This window comes from Pyxicephalus adspersus, chromosome 3, assembly GCF_032062135.1.
Source record: "Pyxicephalus adspersus chromosome 3, UCB_Pads_2.0, whole genome shotgun sequence".
In the NCBI taxonomy this organism is placed as follows: Eukaryota; Metazoa; Chordata; class Amphibia; order Anura; family Pyxicephalidae; genus Pyxicephalus; species Pyxicephalus adspersus.
In genome coordinates, this window is record NC_092860.1 from 133,808,720 (window position 1) to 133,827,754 (window position 19,035).

Consider the following 19,035-nt stretch of genomic DNA (forward strand, 5'->3'; position numbering starts at 1 on the left):
AATGAAACTCAATGTTCTCAATAAGCTTTTTCTAGTGACTAACTGCAGACTGCACTAGGGAATTTTTGTATCCATCTACTGCATTGTATGCAAGGTAAATAAACCTTTTACAGATCTACAAGACAGCTCTTGGCAGCAATTTTAACCAACCATCCAAATGCTAAAGTTAACAACAAAATGCAATTCTGCCAATTAAGTAAGTCAACCTGGTTTACCTTACGGCTAAGTAGTGTAGTGTTTCTTTTTCAAGCAGTAATGCTGTGCTTAACCATATTTATCTGCCCTCCTAAAATAAGGTATTAGAATGTTTGTATCTCTCTGTCATTTGCAACCCTTATTTAATATACAGTGCTTTCTAATATGTTGGTGCCATATAAATACAGTTTGTTATTTTTAATAATTTTATTATATTTAATATTATTATTAATAATAATAATAATATTAATAATAATTGGGTTTGTTTTTTCTCTGCTACACCATTATATATATAAAAAAAAAGAAACCAGCACCATTTCTAACTAGCAAATGCCTAGTGGTTACTCCCGGGTGCCTAGTGGTTGTCAGTAGGCACCTGGGAGTGGTAAATGCCACATTTTTTTATTGCTACTCTTAGGATCCATATCCATGATTATGGAATCTCTACCAATGTATTAATTCTTCATCTATGATGTGTTTTTGTGAATACAGGAAATTCCTACGTATAGGACCTGATTTATTAAAGCTCCCCAAGGCTGTAGAGGATACACTTTCATAAGTGAAGCTGGGTGATCCAGCAAATGGATTTCTTAAAAATCATTTGATATTTGTTAGCAAATGTTTTCAGTCCTGGACTAGATCCTTTCCAGGTTTGCTGGATCACTCAGATTCACTGATTAAAGTTTATCCTGTCCAGCCTTGGAGAGCTTTAATAAATCAGGCCCATGTTGTGCAAGATACATAAATGATTGGTGCTTTATATACGGGCACACCTACTCTCAGCCTATTTTCTAAATGTGGTAGTTGTGTAGAAGTTTATAGGAAGTTACCATGCACATATTTTGTAATATCAATAGTTTGTGTGTATGACAGGAAGGGGAGCTTGAATGGACCTGACTATAGAAGTGTTGGACAAAATAACATAAACACTATGGGCTGTATTTATAAAACAGGGATTCCCTCAACATTTCTTGGTGGGAATCAATTGCTGCCACTGATACACATGGACCTGGAAGATTCCCAAAAGGTAATCTTTGAGTGAATGACTGATTCTGTGTTTTATAAATAGAGCCATATACATATATTAAATTGGGTTGGATGTTTTTCTGACAAGTACACCAAAAATCCATAAAATTATTCAAATGAAAGAGGAAATAATAGAAACTTCTCAACAAAAGCAAAAAACTAAGCAGACTGCCTTTAAGATGCGCCGTTTAATTTTAATTCTTTGTGCTGAAGAATCAAGTTCCCCGTTATTTTCCCCTAATATCAGTTAGATATTTTTGCGCATGTTAAATGATAAACTAGAACCCACACAAAGCTTTGCACACAATGTAGGCTTTTTCTGCATCATACATTTTTCCCTGCATTATGTGTCATGCACCAAAGCAAAGCCTTGTGAATCTCTGTCCGTTTAATCTGTTTTTGTCTTGCAGTATTTTGCATAGCAGGGGTTTTCGTCTTTTTTTCCCCCCTCTCTTTGGTATCTGGTATAATTAATTCCAGTGCTTGAAGACAATGTTTTTCTATTTCAAATAGCAGCATTACTTCTGACACAAGAACAGTTTATTGGGGATTAGTGTGTATGGATTACTGCAACTGCCTGTGTATCACTTCTGCCATCTAGTGGCCATTGGATGTAATAGCCGCTTCTTTTTTACTCCCATTTTAACAATGTATTTTAACTGTGCAATGAAAAAATGCACCTGAAATGACATTCTAAACACTAAAAATGACTTTGTGTATTAGAAGCTACAAAATAAGCCATAAATGACCTGTAGTTGCTGCACTATTACAAGATTTAAGGTAGTTCTGCAGAAAAGTTGTCTATTACAGTGGTATGCATCAGGAGATACTTAGTTGTTTTATTCTATGGTTATAAAAGCCTAATTTTTCAGGTCTGTTTTAATTTTTTTGCTTTTGGAATATTACATTTCCAAAATAGCCCATATTTAAAATATGTGATGTATGTATATATGGCCTTAATACAAGCCATGTTGGCATAACTGCGACACTCTGGATGGATCATGGAGAGCTCATGCAGCCATAAAGCTGCCTAGGTTTTTGCAATTGACCAATGCTGCTGTATCCTGGACGGTGTTTATTTGCATGTGGCAAAATAAAATAGTATGAGTATTTTTTTACAATTTTGTACCCTGCACATTTTTTGAAAAAAAGTTCTATGCGAAATCAATCAGAAAACATTACAACTAGTATACAATAAAACCACACTGTAGGCAAATAGCCTAATATGCAATTGAAATATATGAGTGATCTGATTTCTGAAGGTATGTATAATTGTTTCAATGTTTGATTTAGACAGCTCTGCCAGCATATTAGGTATCTACACGTTTTGGGTAAAGAGGAACTAATATAAATTATGAGTATTGGTGTCACCTCCTTGCCTGATTGTTTCCTATTTCAACAGCAAAGTATCGGAAATACACACAACATATAAGGTGTATGTTCATTCTATTCTCTCCTGATTTGCATGTTCCCATGTGTCCATGTTGCTTGAGCAAAGGAAAAGCAGCACACTGATAAAGTTACTACTCGGCTGTCATCAATGTTCAGCCAGATCCCAGAGAGCCCTTCAAATGTAAAACGGGGGGATCTGCTGTCTGATGTGTGTGCAGATGTATGTGCTGTCATATTTCCACCTGCTTGCATAAAATACAAGATGGCTTGGCTACTGACTGCAGAACTTTATATATTAATGCCTAGTACACTCAAGCCTTTGGTTGGTCCAATCAATGTTTTTATCGGTAGGTATTGAATTGAATTCACAAAAAAATGCAAATCTATACAATAATTTGCCCTATCATGGATAGGGATGGAGTGAATCACAAGATAAATCTAGGTACAGGTCTCAAATGAACTTACATGTCAATATTTGTGCACTTTTAGTCAAAATTTTCTGTCCAATAGAAGACCTAAAAATCTGATGCTCATAATTGGTTGTTTCATCAGATCGGAAGTAAAAATTGGTCTCTGTGTAGTAGGTAATAAAAGTTCTGCATAGATTATCTATATATATAAATATAGTTGTGTCATTTTGTCCAGGGCTACAATATTCCTATTACATGGAATCTCACCCCTGCTACACACATACACGTGTCCGACCACAAAGATAGGGCTTTATCCTAACCCAATATAATTAGCAAAGAAGAGACAATATTTTCACAATTTTCATTTTACAAAAGATTTTCTCTATAGCAGTGTTTCCTGATCTTTTTAACATGACGGAACCCTTGAAATAATATTCAGGTCTTCAAGGAACCTCTTCTATAAATGATATATTTACTTCTCACGGTATATTATAGGGCAGTGAGGTGGCTCAGAGGTAGCACGCTGGTCTTTGTAGCGCTAGGTCCAAAGTTCAAATCTCGGCCAGGACACTATCTGCATGGAGTTTGCATGGGTTTTCTCTGGGTACTCCAGTTTCCTCCCACATTCCCCCAAAAAATACATGCAGTGAGGTTAATAAGCTTCTCCTCAAAATTTACCTGAAACTGTAAAAATAACATATGACCATGGTAGGGACATTAGATTTTGAGCCACAGTTAGTGACATGACTATGGATTTTGTACAGCACTGCGTAATATGATGGCGCTATATAAATACTGTGTAATAATTATTATAGTAAACAGTGGTAAGAATGCTTCATACATTGCTTGTCAGTTTAAAGATTTTCACTCTCACAGATAGCCAAAAAGATCATTGGTGTCAATAAGAATAATCTGAGAGTCACAAACTACTCATTGCCCTACCAAACCCTAGTTTAGAAATGCTTTTCTAGTGTTTATCCGGATTATAGTGTTTCGCCTCAATAACTGGGATTATAGACAGAAGTTTCCTATTAGAAAATAAAAACCTATTGTAATATTTGTAAATGTATCTTCATGTTAGATTACACAATTTTGGACCTATAGTCACACTTATATTATTGCACCTGACACCATTTACTTGATTCTGCACCTAATGGATCCATCAGGGAGGAAGGAAATTGTTAAGGGAATCCAGGTGCTAAAACTTCCTGACAATTCTCTGAGCACCATATTCACCTTTGATGCTGTATGTACCATTTCTGTTGTGTTCAGAGCTGAGAGACGTGTTACTGAGTATTGACAGTGGCAACCTCAAGAGGAATCTGTAATCTCTCTGGTGAATGTCTTCATACAGTGTACAAGGGACGCTAATCCCGGGGTTGGGATCCCATTACTTTAATTACAAATATATCAAAGATACTGAGGTTCAATGGATTGTTACATCACATCAGTAAGTTATGTTGGACTGAAGAGTCATCCTGTGTGACCACTAAAATTCACATTGTGGGGGGTGAATGATGAGCTGTGTTTGTCATTGGTCGAAATTGTGTCTTCTTACAAACAGGATTGATTTAATATGTATCATAAAAATGTGTTTATTTTAAAATCTTCATAAAAAGTTACAGGGAAAAAATTCAGAAATATATATATATATATATATATATATATATATATATTTATATTTATATATATACATCTAGTTCCATAGTTAAGGACATCCGACATTAGGTTGACTCCTACATACGAACAGGGCTTCGTTCCTGTGCAGGACGGAGGCTTGAAGGGGGGAGGGGGGCGGTTTGCGTGACTTGCAGAAGAAATCTTTTGCTAAACACAGCTGAGACTGAGCTCTTCTGCAAGCTCTTGTAACACTTTAATGACCAAGACAAACTCTGCAGTTGAATATTTTTGCATATTAAAGCACAGCTTGCTCCAGAAGTTAATGAATGTCTAGGCTTTCATGAAAAACAGTGTACCGCTTTTGGTACAGAAATCCAGACATCAGTGTAACGCCCAGGTGGTTAAACCCTAATTATGAGAAAAATAAAAACAACACAAAGCAACAAGAAATTAAAATATATATAGGCAATGCCAAAATTACAATAACGTTAAAATATGTTCATACTGAAAAATAGGACTTTCTATTCTGCATTGTATGTAAGTAAAGCAAGGGTCCGCGCACATTCTTGGATTCTGTAGATCATAGAAGTGAGTGGGCTGCCTATTGACAGAAAAGTACCGTAATAAGGAGCAATAAATGTCTGGAATACAGGGAGAGAACTCCATAGAAATGTGTATTGCTTCCTGGAGGTTGGCTTAAAATTTAGGTAAGCAACTCAATACAAATTTGATAAATGTATATACTGTAAGAACTAATTTTTCTGCCAAAGGAAATGTAATTCTGGAGAGTTGGCTTTGTGATCGGTTTATCTGCATATCAGGGAATGTGATTATCAACCCTGTTTAAAGCAGGATAACTGTGATTGACTGAGTGCAGCTTTAAATAGTAGTTGCTTGGGTTATAATAACACCTTTTTTTTAACTTTGAGTCATTGGCCCTGATTTATCAATTAAATGCGCGTACGCTGGACGCACGCACCTTCGCGCTTCCAGTGAGACGATTTTCTGCGGTCCGGAGCCGAGTGCGCTCGTACATGCGCCTTCACTGCCAGCCGGATTCCTGCCTTGATAATAATGAGCAATAGGGGTTGCGAATCTGCCAATTAAGGCGATTGCGCGATTAAGGAGGATCTGTTAAGCTGTCAATGGTGAGATCATAGCAATTAATTAGCGCACACCTGCTCTCTGTTCTGTGCATATCTACAGTCCATTACAGGTCAATTAGAATCTTTAATGCTTCTTCTTTTGGGTAAGTGCTACTTTTTTAGGTTACATTGTACTTATTCACAAAATATTTAATTTATTGTTACATTTGTTGCACTGTTTTTATACTTTTTGGTTTGCTTTGCAACACTGCAAACTAATTGAGATAAAGCTGTATATATACTAGTAAGCACTTCATAATATGTCATCTCACAATAGTATGAATTGTAAAAAATTTGTGTGCCATTAGAAAGATGACTTTTTTAGGGGAACAGTGACTTTTAATGCAAGCTCGCCAGTGTAAAGCTGCCGGGGATGCGCAGCTCTGGTCGCAAGCTCATTCAGTTGCTGAATTGCGCGACGGCTTCCTATTTCGGATCGTGAATACCGATGCGCGAGCGACCTTCTTGATGAATCAGGGCCATTAATCCTAAAAAAAGGATTGGGAAACTGGTTGAAACAGATTTTTTCAGCCTATTGTTATTGTATTGATTGTATTTTATTTTGCTAACCCTGTCCTGCACCCTACAGTTATGGATCCAGACACAGTCAGGGTTTTCAGTTAGGTTTTTCAGAAAGTCAGTAATGGTATCCCATATACTTTTACTTTTTTAGGGGCTGGGACCTGTCCCATAATAGCAAAGTCATTAGTTATATATATATTAAAACTTTACACCAAAGTATGGTTGAGCCAATATTAGTTCTGGTCATTGATTCCCTTTTCACTTTACTAACCATAGGTGACATTAAAGCCCAATCTCAGCTAATACTCTCTTCCGCCCCTTTGGGGCATACCAAAATTTTTGTTCTCTGAGTGCAGAGTGATGAGTGTTTGTTGCAAGGCGGCAACTCTTTAATGTACTAGATTACAAATAAATTGTTTAAATATTTTGTTTTTCCATGGGTTACCTCCTTCATCCCAATAGGTTTCCCCCCAGAATTGGTCTTAGACTTTGTTAATAATATATGATCTAAAGCAATCAAAAAAATCAAAACAAGAAATCTTAAAAATGTGAAAATGTCTACAATTGCTCTTTAAAGTGTGCCAGGAATTAAGGCAACCCTTCTTGCTAATTAGGAATTTGTCATTGAAACCAATTGTGATCAAGTCAAATTGAGAGTGGCAGCAGACTGCAATCATTATCACAGTGTGTTATCCGTGGGCTGCAAATGTAGAAAAGACAATTTACAATATCATGGGAACAGTTTACATCCCATATAGTTCTGTTATGTTATTTCCATCACCATCTGGGTGTGAGTTACACTTGAACCCCTGTATTACAATTTTTTACGAAAGCTCTCAATTTTTGTATCCTTTGCAGTTAAAGAAAATCATCAGTAGAAACAAATACAAACTGAAACTGATATCTACATAATGGGAACCCTTTTGTAGTTTTATAAAGTTATAACCTTGTGCCATATATTCCAAAATCTTTAACCACTGCAGTTCTCTATAGCCTCTTAGACACCACAGCAGTTTTTATATTTTCACTATGGTTGGTTACTGTTTAGTCACCAATATCATATATATATACAGTGCCTTCCCTAATATTTGGGACAAAGACACATTTTTTTTTTATTTACCCCCTCTTCTCCTTAGTGTAAAATTTTGAATAAAAATAAAATTCAGACATGATAAAAGTTTCACCATGTGGGCATTAAAACAATTTTTAATAATCTGGATTTGTAATGTATAGTGGACCTATCGGTAACTTTTTCGCATAAATACATTTCAGACATAATACACAGCAACAATGTTATTTTTCCAAAACATTTTTGTGCTCCAAACAACTTGTCCCAAGCTAAGATGATGTTATCAGTCTGCTGCAGGCAAGAACAAGCATTTTACTCCTCTCTGCCAGTCTTTTTCAGACTTCTCGTTGTGATTGACATATTACACAGCACAGAAATGTAACCCGTAGATTGATTGAAGAAATTCGATAATGCCGCTGATTCAATCTAAAGCCTCTAGCTGGCAACTTTTTGAGTTAATTGCAAGGCACCCGAACACAGTATTGTTACCAAAATTCCAAAAGATTGGGGACACCTGTGAGAAAATTCCCAAAAATGAAACCAAAAAAATGTCTTTTCTGTAAATAAAAATGATGTCAGTAGTACAGGATTATAACCGTGCCTGTCAGTCTCATTGAAGCCAATATCATGTCATGCTTATACTGAAGTGTATACATTTACCATGAATATAGTTAGTAAGAGAAATTCATCATACATTGATACAATGTTTATCTCTGTGATTGAGATTGACAGGTAGTACAAACTATATTTATCAAGGTAAACACAGTGGTGTCAGGGTGATTGGAGGGGAATAACAGCCTGTTGATTATATTTTTACTTCTGACCTCAACTTCAAAAGAATGATCACTAAAATCTGTTAGTCTTCACATTGACATTTGGTGTTTTGTTTTTGTTTTTTTTAAGATAGACTGATGGACAAATTCTTGACTAAGAAAGTTCAAATGCCCCTCACAGGCTCACCCTTTAACTTTACCGTACCTCTTCCCACCAAGCAACTCCATACAACACCCTGTGGTTCAAAAATGGCCAAATCGCCACGTTATTACCATATTCAACACATTAAACATATATTTGCCATATTAACACCCGTAGCAATATTTATAAAAATAATAATAATAATAATAACCCAAACAACACCAAAACTTTTAACCTCCAATTCAAGTTGCAGGTCCTCGAGGCTTAACCCAACTATTCTAACTCTGGACCTTCCACCATTGATACGGTGGTTCCTAGCCGCCCATGCCATTGGCTTAGGAACAATATCAGCTACCAGCAGACTCTTCAATGAGCACAAATCTACCTCCAATGGCTATTACCTCTCTCCACTTCTGAGATCCAATACCAGAGATGGTACTCTCACCACTTTTTCTGCTATCCATACGTAACCGCCAGCTCCTCTTTTCCTCCATGTCAGGTGGGCCTTCTGCCAAGATCACTTGTACTCTGGCTGCTGGCCCTTCTGGAATAAAAACGCCCCATAATACATCTACCTTTCTTTTGCTATGATTTTATACATCATTCCTTACATCATGCACAATCAGTAGTAGAATATTTGCAATTGTACTTTTAGAACAATCTCTGCAAGTCCGCACAATTGTGAAGACACCTTCATATCACTAGTGTACCTTTGGATATTAAAGTGGAACTAGACTTTTTTAGTAAGTAATTGCGATCAGCCAGGTTGTTTATTGCAGAAAGGGACAGGCAATGTTTCTTCTTCAATGAAATAAACGTACTTGTCTGATCAAAACTTGTCCTTGTTCCTTTGCTAATGCTGAGATCTTACCCGGTCTTCTTCCGGGTTCCAGATCTTCGATCTATCTTAAATGGCCTGGCCTGTAACTTCCATGTGTTTTTGAGTTCATTCATTCCAGGCAGCTGGGGACAGGAAAAAAAGATTGCAAACAGGCAGGTAATTTTTTTTTCTTGCAGAAGGGACATCACCTGCACTAACGAACCTGCTCACAATTTTCTTTTTTTTTAAGTTTATTCCTTTACTTTAAGGTCTTAACATTGTGGTATGTTGTATATTCTGTATGGAGAGTTCTGTGAATGAAATAGTGGGGGTCAAGCAAGGTTTACCTATACAGTGTTGTAATGCAGGAATCTAAAGAATAATGCAATTGACTGACTTGTATTTGACATTAGCAATTTTGCTCAGCACTGACTGATTTTAGAATGAGATAGGTAACAGCTGCTGTCATGTTAAAGACCTCATTTTCCAAACAAGCACATTTATATGGAAAATTGTATACATATACTTTAATTCAGTTTAAAGCAATAAATGTCATATCAAAGGTGTATGGAGACATTTAAAAATACTTTTTTTCAGTTGGGCCATATTCCCACAGGTGCCTCTGACCTCCTTAGCAATTTCAGTGACAATCCTACATGTAGGGGCTTTGCAATTACATTTAAAATTTGGCTGCCATAGACTTTAATGCGAGTTGGGTTGAACACGAATAGTTGACAGATTACGTGAGTCAGTCTGACAAACGTATCTCAAATTGAATCTGGGCAATTTTGCTAATTCCTGATACTGTGATTTTTGTAATAAATACCTGTAAGTGTTACACTTATAGATTACTTAGCATGCTGTACTTAACTCCCTAAGGAGCCATTTTTAAAATACAATCTCAATCATGCTTTCAGTCGCTTTGTAGATACAGTACTGGCTCGGTATATATCAAACTTACTTTCAGACATCAATTTCTCCACTGTCTCATTTTGCTGGGATAACATTGTGTGTTTTTTTTATATGAGGGTATAGAAATGAACTGCCTAATTTCTTTTTCTAAATGTCAGCACCTGAATAACTGTAAAAACTTGGCTCACAACAGGTCTATAAGGCCCAGGTCATCAAGGCATTTATCTTGGATAATAAACACCAGCACCCCTCTTGTGACTACTAGATATCTCTGCAACCCTACTTACCATTAGGTATCTCTGCAAGACTGCCCCATAAAGAAATGCATGTATTTGCCTGGGTGTATGGCCACACATTAAACTATAAAAAATGATAACAACTCTCATAAACAGCAGAACCAACAGGGGATAATAAAATACTGGGTCCAAAAATAAGATGGGGTTGTTTTGTAATAGGAAAGATTTGAGGATAAATCTGCTGGAATGCCTGGCATGCAAAGGGGACCTATCCATAAATGTTTCCAGTATGTATGAGGATACACAGAAATATTAACTCAAGTGTCAGTCTAGGAATTATGCTGCAAACACAAAACAGTCCAGGCCAGGGAGGTGCAAGGTGTGCTTCTGCACAAGGGCTACTCCTCAGCCATAATGAGCTCCCAAGTCTGTTTTGCACAGAGGCCCACTGCTGGCTATGTCCACCATTTAGCTTAATGAGACTGATTAATATTGTTTTTGTGATTTCCCATGGCTCCTGAGGAAGCAATGCTTGCGACACGTGTTGAAAAATGGAACATTTTTTGTTAACATCTATATTAATAATTATGAAGTTATAATTAATGTTGTGTAATGAATAATGACTTTTGGTGCCTTAAAAGTCCAATAAGTCTGGAAAATAAACAATGTACGCCCACCATGGGGCTGGTCAGCAGGTAAAAGGATTCTCTGAATTGAATGTACATTGCAAGATCTTTGTCTGTACTTCACAAAACAAAAATAAAGTTAGAGGGGTCCTCTATCCACCCTTTGAGCTCCAGCTGCAAGTTCTACCTCTGCAGAAACTATTAACTATTTGTTGGGGAAGCTGCAAGGAGGACCTGACCACTGATAGGTCCCCGACTTACCTCTGTTTCAGTAATTGCTAGTTCAGACCACATGGATGTTAATGAGGGTTCTAGAGGGGATTTATAATTATTTCTTGGGGTGCTAAAGTTTTATTCTCCCCATTTAATGTGAACTGTAGGGTCACTTTATTATTGTAGCCATATTTTTTTCTGGCAGTAGTAAAAATCTCAGAAAAAAAGGTTACAGGTCTGATATATACTATGTCTGCCCTAATAAAGCTTCCTTTACACAATAAATTGTAAGTATGTTGGGCTACACTGTTTCCATTTCATATATTTATGTTTATGTTTTAGTTGTGTGTAATACTGGAACCAATGCAAGAGTTAATGTCCAGACACAAAACGTATAACCTAAGTCCCCGGGATTGCCTGAAAACCTGTCTGTTCCAGAAATGGCAGCGCATGGTAGCACCACCAGGTAAGTCTTAGCCACTTAGTAATTTTATGGGCTGCAAAAGTGTTATTTTCACATGTACATCCAGTTATTACTGCATTACATTATAGTATCACAAGCAATGATACCATATATACTGAACTTTTATCTGTCAACATACAAACTATACAAAACATTCAATATCACTTACATTACACTATTTATTACACTATTACATTTAAACAATGGTAAAGGTAACAATGGGGATATTTGGTACATGGAGGACATGGGCCTGTTGGATAACAGCTGCATAATTTAGCTTTAAGAGAATAATAGATGAATATGTATTTTCCACCCACTGTCCTAAAAACTAAATTTTTAAGAAAGCAGTTGATTTTAGGGGGTGGTAATTGGGCAAAGTAAATGGTCACATGGTTTAGGGAATTAGGTGAAGATAATACCCCTAACATGTAATAGCCTTGAATGAACATACTTGTATAGCTGGTGCAGTGTCCCAATCAAATATTTTAGACTTTAATGCACAGATACAAAGAGACAAGCAACCCAGCACAAGGTTTGTATTGACTGGACTGCAGACATCGCAAGAGACTGCAGCCATCAGAGGAGATATTGGGCCCGATTTATTAAAGCTCTCCAAGACTGGAGAAGATAGACCATCATGGGAAAACCTGGGTAATCCAGCAAATCAGGCCTTGCTATTATTCACCTGATCACTTCTTGCTTGCACTCTTTTAAACCTGGAATACAAATGCTTAAGATGTTGGAACAGCCCCTTTGCTACTTTACATACTTTGAAAACCTAATGTTAACAACTGTCAAATAAATAAATATGAAAAAATAAAATAATAATAATAGGAAAACATTTTTTACCGCCACCAATTAGATTCATGCATTGTAAATTGTTATTTGACTTCTGTCAATTCTTATAAAAATACATTACTGTACAGAAAGATGTTATTATTTATTATAAATGAGTGATTGTGTTATCTGCATTTTTCTACATTGTGATATTTTGTTTCTATCTTTGTCCCATTCTGCTTTCTTCTTTTACACCTCTGAGCTATTCACATAACTATCTTATGTTAAACACTAAAAGGATAAACAATGCCACTTTTTAGCAACCAGAACCTTTTTTCCCAGGAATCAAGCATCCCTAGTCATCTGAGGAATCACCCTTGGGGTATCATTGATTATTGTGTTTATTTTATTTACATAAAACAATTGTGAGGAATCTATTGTTGTTTATATCCCAACAGCAGAACCAACAAGACAGACAACCACCAAAAGGCGGAAAAGGAAAAACTCCACCAGCAGCACAGGAAACAACACAAACAGCACGTATACGAAGAAGAAACTACCAGCTGCAAGCCTCAATCTGTCCAGTCAAGTACCTGTAAGTGTCAATGTGAACAACATAGTGGGCTCTGCCTAAAGGACAACTATTGTATGTTATAGGAGGTCTGTATTTTGTAATGTCAATGTAAAAGATTGTACTTGCTTGGAGGAATATCATGAGGATATTTCTACCTCTATGTGTCTAAAGTTAATAGGGAAGCTTACAAAAAAATCAGTCTGGTGAAGCCCCAAAACGTCAGTGAAGTTGATTCACTAAAAGGGTAATATTCAATTATGTTGACTGAAATTAGTAAATAAAGTAAAACTGTGTACACTTCAGTTAACTAATCATGTGCTAGCATAATTCTTTCTGTTTTTATTTTTCTTACACATGATCACCTTATTTATTATCATTTAATTTTCAAAGCAATCATTCTATAATCCCTTAGTACAACAACCCCAGTATCTTATTTAAAGAGAAACTAAACTCAAAAATGACCAAAACAAAAAAAATACACTTACCTTCAATCCCGCAGAGCAGTCAATAGGTCCGGAAGTCTCTTTCATCGGGTCCTGCGCCGTCCCAGTATCCGTGTTCGGGCCATATTCTCCTCTTCTTCCGGGTACTTCTTACTACGTCACCCGACCCAGGCACGAGATCGGGTGACGTAGGATGGGTGTAAAACTTGCGAATCTCACTGCGCATGTGTAAGATCAACCTTTTTTTCCCCTTTTGACAAAAGGGCTCCTTCTGAGCATACCTGAGGTGCTTGAGCATGCGCAGAAGGAGCACTCAAGAGCCTCCCAGGATGCATGACGTAGGTATGCCAGGAGGCTCTGTGATCCTATTCATTCTCCATCGCCCACGCGTGGTGCTGGACCCTTAAAAAAACAAACACACAGAATTTTTACTTAATATAAAAGGGTTTTCTACCATTTTATGTAAAGTGAAAATTCTGAGTTTAGGTACGCTAAATAGTAACACACAATTATCGTGCAGTACTAGTTAGCAGGTAGTTCAACAGATATAGATCATGACATGTACACAAAATTTTCAAAACTGAAACAAGGTAATGCACATCATATTACTTTTATTAGGCTGATTACAAGCACATATATCTCTCAAAAAATCTATAAAAATAAGGATAAAACACTAATTAAAATATTATATAAAATCTATGTATTTCAAAAGAGGCTTCAGGTTTCAGAAATATAACTACTAGAATTTATAAATTATCTGATTGTGTATACACCAGAAGATAGTAATCTGTTCAACCCAGCACTATATTTTATAGTTCTCTCTCCTTTTTTCTGATAGGGGCAGAAAAACTACACTAGTCCTGCAGATTCCATTCATCTCTAATGCTACTCAGGGTTGGCCCTTCCTCCAATCCCAATCCAGGAGTTACATGTATGCACAAATGTGCAATGATTTACCAACTATTTATCTTGAAATATGACGTCATTTTGCAGGGCAATACTGTTTACACATAAAAAGTATGCGCCTTTTATAGAATTCATATAATAAAGATCTAAAGATCTGCGTTTGCCAGTTTTGACTATCATGCAATACCATGCATCTGATAATCATCAAAGGCAAAAGTTACATACCACTTTGATGTTTCATTCATTCTGAAGCAGTTTTACAGTGCTTATGGACAATACTGAGAACTAAAGACTAAACTAAGTCTAATGAAAAAAAATCTCAATATTATAAAATAATAAAATATTTATCAGGGGGTCGGGAGGTTGCAACCTCTCATAATGGTCATAGTAGTTGTAGGCGAACCTAGGCACTTAGGTGCAAAGATTTCAACAAAAGAGCCCCAAAGAAATATTATCTGATGGTTTTAATTTACAGTATTAAAAAATAACTATTATATCAAATTTGATTGGACTGGTCCTTTTAGTATGTAAACTTCCGAAAATCCTGCATTGAGAAAATCATTTACATGGTCATTTTCTTATTTTTTTTTGTTCCTGCCCGTGTGGTACCTACTAGAATTTTGTTTTTCACTAACACCTTAAGAGTAGATAAAGTTTATGATAGAATATCAGATAACTTTAAGAATTTCTAGTAAATAAAATTGATTTTGTAATGCAATACTTATTAATAATCTTTGTTTTAACTGAAAATGTATTGCTTTCCATTGAATTTCTCCTCTAACAAATCCTCCTTTATTTACAGCTCATCTCTACAAAAAAATGCATAGGAGATAAGACACGGGTCAGGAGGAATTATCGTGGAATACGGAACGGTTTGGTAAGTAATAGGCCCAGGCAATATTATGGGCCTGTTATGCCAAACCAGTCACTATTCCATGTTAATTCCCCTGTAGCAGGCAATCCTGCTAATTAAATAATCATTAGTGACAAAATATTTATTTCTAAATCAGTGGAATTAACATGGAATATTGGACTGGTTTTGTATTGGATGATAACAGTTTTTTTGTGTCTATGTATATTGTTTGGGAGCTATATTCAAATAGAAACATTCAAAATAGAATGGAGCTTTGGCCAGATGTCCTGTTTAACGTTGGGTAGATGTTGATAGGGTCAGCTACCCACCAACATCTTGTAAAACCCAGGAAATAAATACATTTTTCCCAGTGATTTTGCCTACATCCTTTAACCAAGAAGTCATTAGTTTAGCCTTATATATTATTCAAAATATTGATTCCACACTGTCTGTGCTATCTACTACCCATACCCACAAAGAAAGGTACTAGCACAGTATAGTAAATTGCAACCACCCATATTTAGAGGAACAACAAAAGTATACTCTATTTATCCTCTAGGCCTAAAGCTTATAGGGAGCTCTACAATGTGCCTGACTAAGTGTGATGGCAACATTGATTAAAGAATGACTGCTTACAGTTTAGGAGAGGTAAACAAAGGTTCCTTTAAATCTCATAATCTTCCTTTTCAGCAGGGATTGTGTAAAAATTTATTTAGGAATTTAGTAATTTCATTGGCTGTCTTGATAAGTGGTTTCCGCTATTCAAGTTTACGGGAGTGGGATGGGCAAGGAAGCCTATGATCCTCTTTTGATATTAGGTTTACCTTGTATCAAATCATATAACTCATTAAACAAATCAAGATTTTTTTTTATTAAATGCATATAAATGTATTCAGTTATTTCTTTGTATCATTTCAAAACATATCCTCTTAATATCACAACATCCACACATACCACCATTATTTTTATTAACAAAGAAAAAGCCACTATGAGAGTGGCTAAGAGTGATTATGTAGCTGTTGTCTATATCAGCACCCCAGGCTACGTTGTTTTATGGAATTTACTTAGTTACAGTTAGGTACAACTCTTCTTTTTTTTATCTCCCTTGCTTTTATAACCCCTTTTGTAAGGTGCATTTATGCATGAAGTTTCTTTTAACAATATGGAATAAATGGTAACTTAGGCTACATACACACATCAGATGATTCTTGTTCGATAATTGCCTCACAGATAATATCAGACGAGAATCTGGCGTGTGTACAGCCCTCATCGTTCGATCAACCATCCTGGCGGATCCTGGGACAACAGACATAATAAAAATGAAAACGAGGGAGCACAGCCAGGTGCCGCTCTGTCGCTCTCCCCCTCCCCTCTTCATAGAGCAGAACGGTGCTGTATGTACAGCGCTCATTCATGCATCGTGCAGTCATTTGTCTTTGGAAAGGATCGTGAAAGATCCTTTCCAACGTCAATTATTGCATGTGTGTACCCAGCCTTAGGATAGGCACAATGGGACTTTGAAATCAGATTTCCATAAAAATACAGCTTAATGAGCATTAATTTAAAACATTATCATGTGCCCTCAGTGTTGTATGATGCACTGCATATTGGCTGTGATGAAGCATTTGAAAGACTACACTATTTCCCATAAATACATATGTGATATAAAAGCACGTTATGCAAAAGCAAGTTAGTGATAGTTGCCTTTTTGGGCAGTCATAGTTATAGTCAAGCTAATGCTGAATGTAAAAAATTAGAGCTTTCTGCTTTTGTTCACAGACCCCACTCATATTAAACCTAATCTGTTACATTTTACATGTCTTTGAACTTTTTAAAAGTCAGAAAACTTCCACTCCCACATTCAGTCATCGGTAGTTTTTTTGTCTTTCCTCAAGGTACCCACATAATAATGGTCTGTGCTGTTCACAGGATGTGATGGTGGTAGGAGAACCAACATTGATGGGAGGAGAATTTGGAGACGAAGATGAAAGGCTGATCACTAGACTAGAAAACACACAATATGATGCCGCTAATGGTATGGATGATGAAGAAGACTTCAACAACTCTCCCGCACTGGGAAACAATAGCCCCTGGAACAGCAAACCACCTGTAAATCAAGAAACCAAAACGGAGAACCCTGCACAACAAGTTTCCCAATAGGCCACCAAATCATCCGAGAACTTGATACTGCACAGGACAGGAGTCTATAAATGATGGCATTGTTTTCTTTACAATAATTATACTAGGGTATAATTATTTCAAATGAGAACTTTCTACAAAGATACCTATTTCTTAAAAGCCTTTGATCTGGTATTTTTAAGTTATACTTGTGTACACAATACTTTGTCTGGTCTTGGGATTCTTTGATGTTTGTGATACGTTATTGCAAAGCCATGAGATAAAACAAATGAAGGCTCATTTTTGAATCCATAAAATCGAAAAATGGAGAGCATGCACTTTGCACAAATAAGCCTGTTAGTTTTCCAAAACCTTACCTGATAGCATTTCCATTTAACACTTTTGAGTTGAACCCTTGTAGATGTAGATGCTCTGTCAGGCTGTTGGTAGTATTGTAGGTTAAGATTGAAATGTTGATTGAGAAGAATTTAAGGGTAGGACTGCCCAAAATAGATCAATGTTCCATACAACTCAGATAATGATAAATGTCACTCACTACCAAAATTATAGCCAAGTCACAAAGTTTTTATAGTATACCAGCAGAATAGAGAGGAGGAAAAAGGGAGTTCAAAATGGCTTGAATATATTTTACAAGATTAAAATCAATTAATTTTATTATGACATAATCATAAACAAAGTCTAAAGAGTCAAACAAGATCCTGGTGTGTAAAAAAGTCACGTAATATAAACATAAACAATAATGATATCCTTTAATATTTCCAATTATTTGATATAGTGATATATCAGCTTTTCTAAGAAATCTATTGGATTCATATAGAAGGAGAGAAACCCAAAAACATATCCTTAATGTGTTTCGCAGCAGGTGGCAGTTTCATCAGGAGGAAATATACAGGCTGTATTGGATACATGAAAACTGTGATTTCACTGTGAAGCATAGCAAGAAAATGATCCTATAACCAGTGGTGATCTCCAGAAATCTCCTTCAGCATCAAGAAATCTGAAATCAAATGCAGAGAGATGCCACAATTGGTACAGATCCCAGAAAGGAGCATGTTTTATTATGTAGTTTTGTTACACACAAGGTTTTGTTTGACCATGTTTGACTCTGGGGACTTTTTATATGATTTAAATATTTAAAGTTATACATTATATTTGAGCCTATTAAAACTCCCCCTTTTCTCTTCTCTATTTTATTGGTATGCTCCACACAATTACTATGAGTGCTTTTTAAATAGTTCTGTGGCTTTGATATCATTACAGAATAAAATTGCAAATTCATGGAACCTATTGGAGAGGGAGTTTCTTCTTATTCTAATGAGTTTCTTTTTTCATTGGGTGAATGCCTTAGTAGTATAACCTGGCTCATTTTTTAACTTATAAGTGCCCATATAGTACATGACTAGGGTAGAGTAGAGTGATCCATGATGGCTGACCCCAGACCAACTGCATACCCAACCCTCATTATTTTACCTCCTTAAATAACGACTCCGACAACAACTTGTTGGATTGCAATTGGCCATAGCAGCCCGATTTATTTAACCACTTCAAATATGTATCCATCAATATATTAACCTTTTCTTGCACAAATACCACATTTTTAAAACATTGTTTAAAACATTTTAAAACATCCTTTTAGAACATCCTTTTCCACGCAGCCAAACAATTTCTTAATAGGTCCATGAAAACTTTAATTTTAATGTCAAAACATAAATTGCTTCCGCTCATTGACCAGGCCCCCAGGCGCCCTCACGCCGCCTCGGGGACAATCAGCGGATGGCC

General features: G+C 36.2%; 1 protein-coding gene across 5 annotated transcripts in view; it reads left to right on the plus strand.

Moving 5' to 3' along the window:
* Window positions 1-19,029, plus strand: part of LDB2 (LIM domain binding 2) — a 177,657-nt gene extending 158,628 nt beyond the window's left edge. Inside the window, exons 6-9 of one of the 5 annotated variants that reach the window (XM_072406414.1) lie at window positions 11,444-11,567; window positions 12,803-12,936; window positions 15,067-15,141; window positions 17,047-19,029. In XM_072406414.1, coding sequence (XP_072262515.1) covers window positions 11,444-11,567; window positions 12,803-12,936; window positions 15,067-15,141; window positions 17,047-17,277 — 564 coding nt within the window. In that variant the 3' untranslated portion in view covers window positions 17,278-19,029. Of the gene's footprint in view, window positions 1-11,443; window positions 11,568-12,799; window positions 12,937-15,066; window positions 15,142-17,012 lie in introns of all 5 variants that reach the window. The other 4 variants (XM_072406413.1, XM_072406417.1, XM_072406416.1 and 1 more) reach the window with 4 other exon arrangements.
* Window positions 19,030-19,035: the final 6 nt, after the last annotated feature.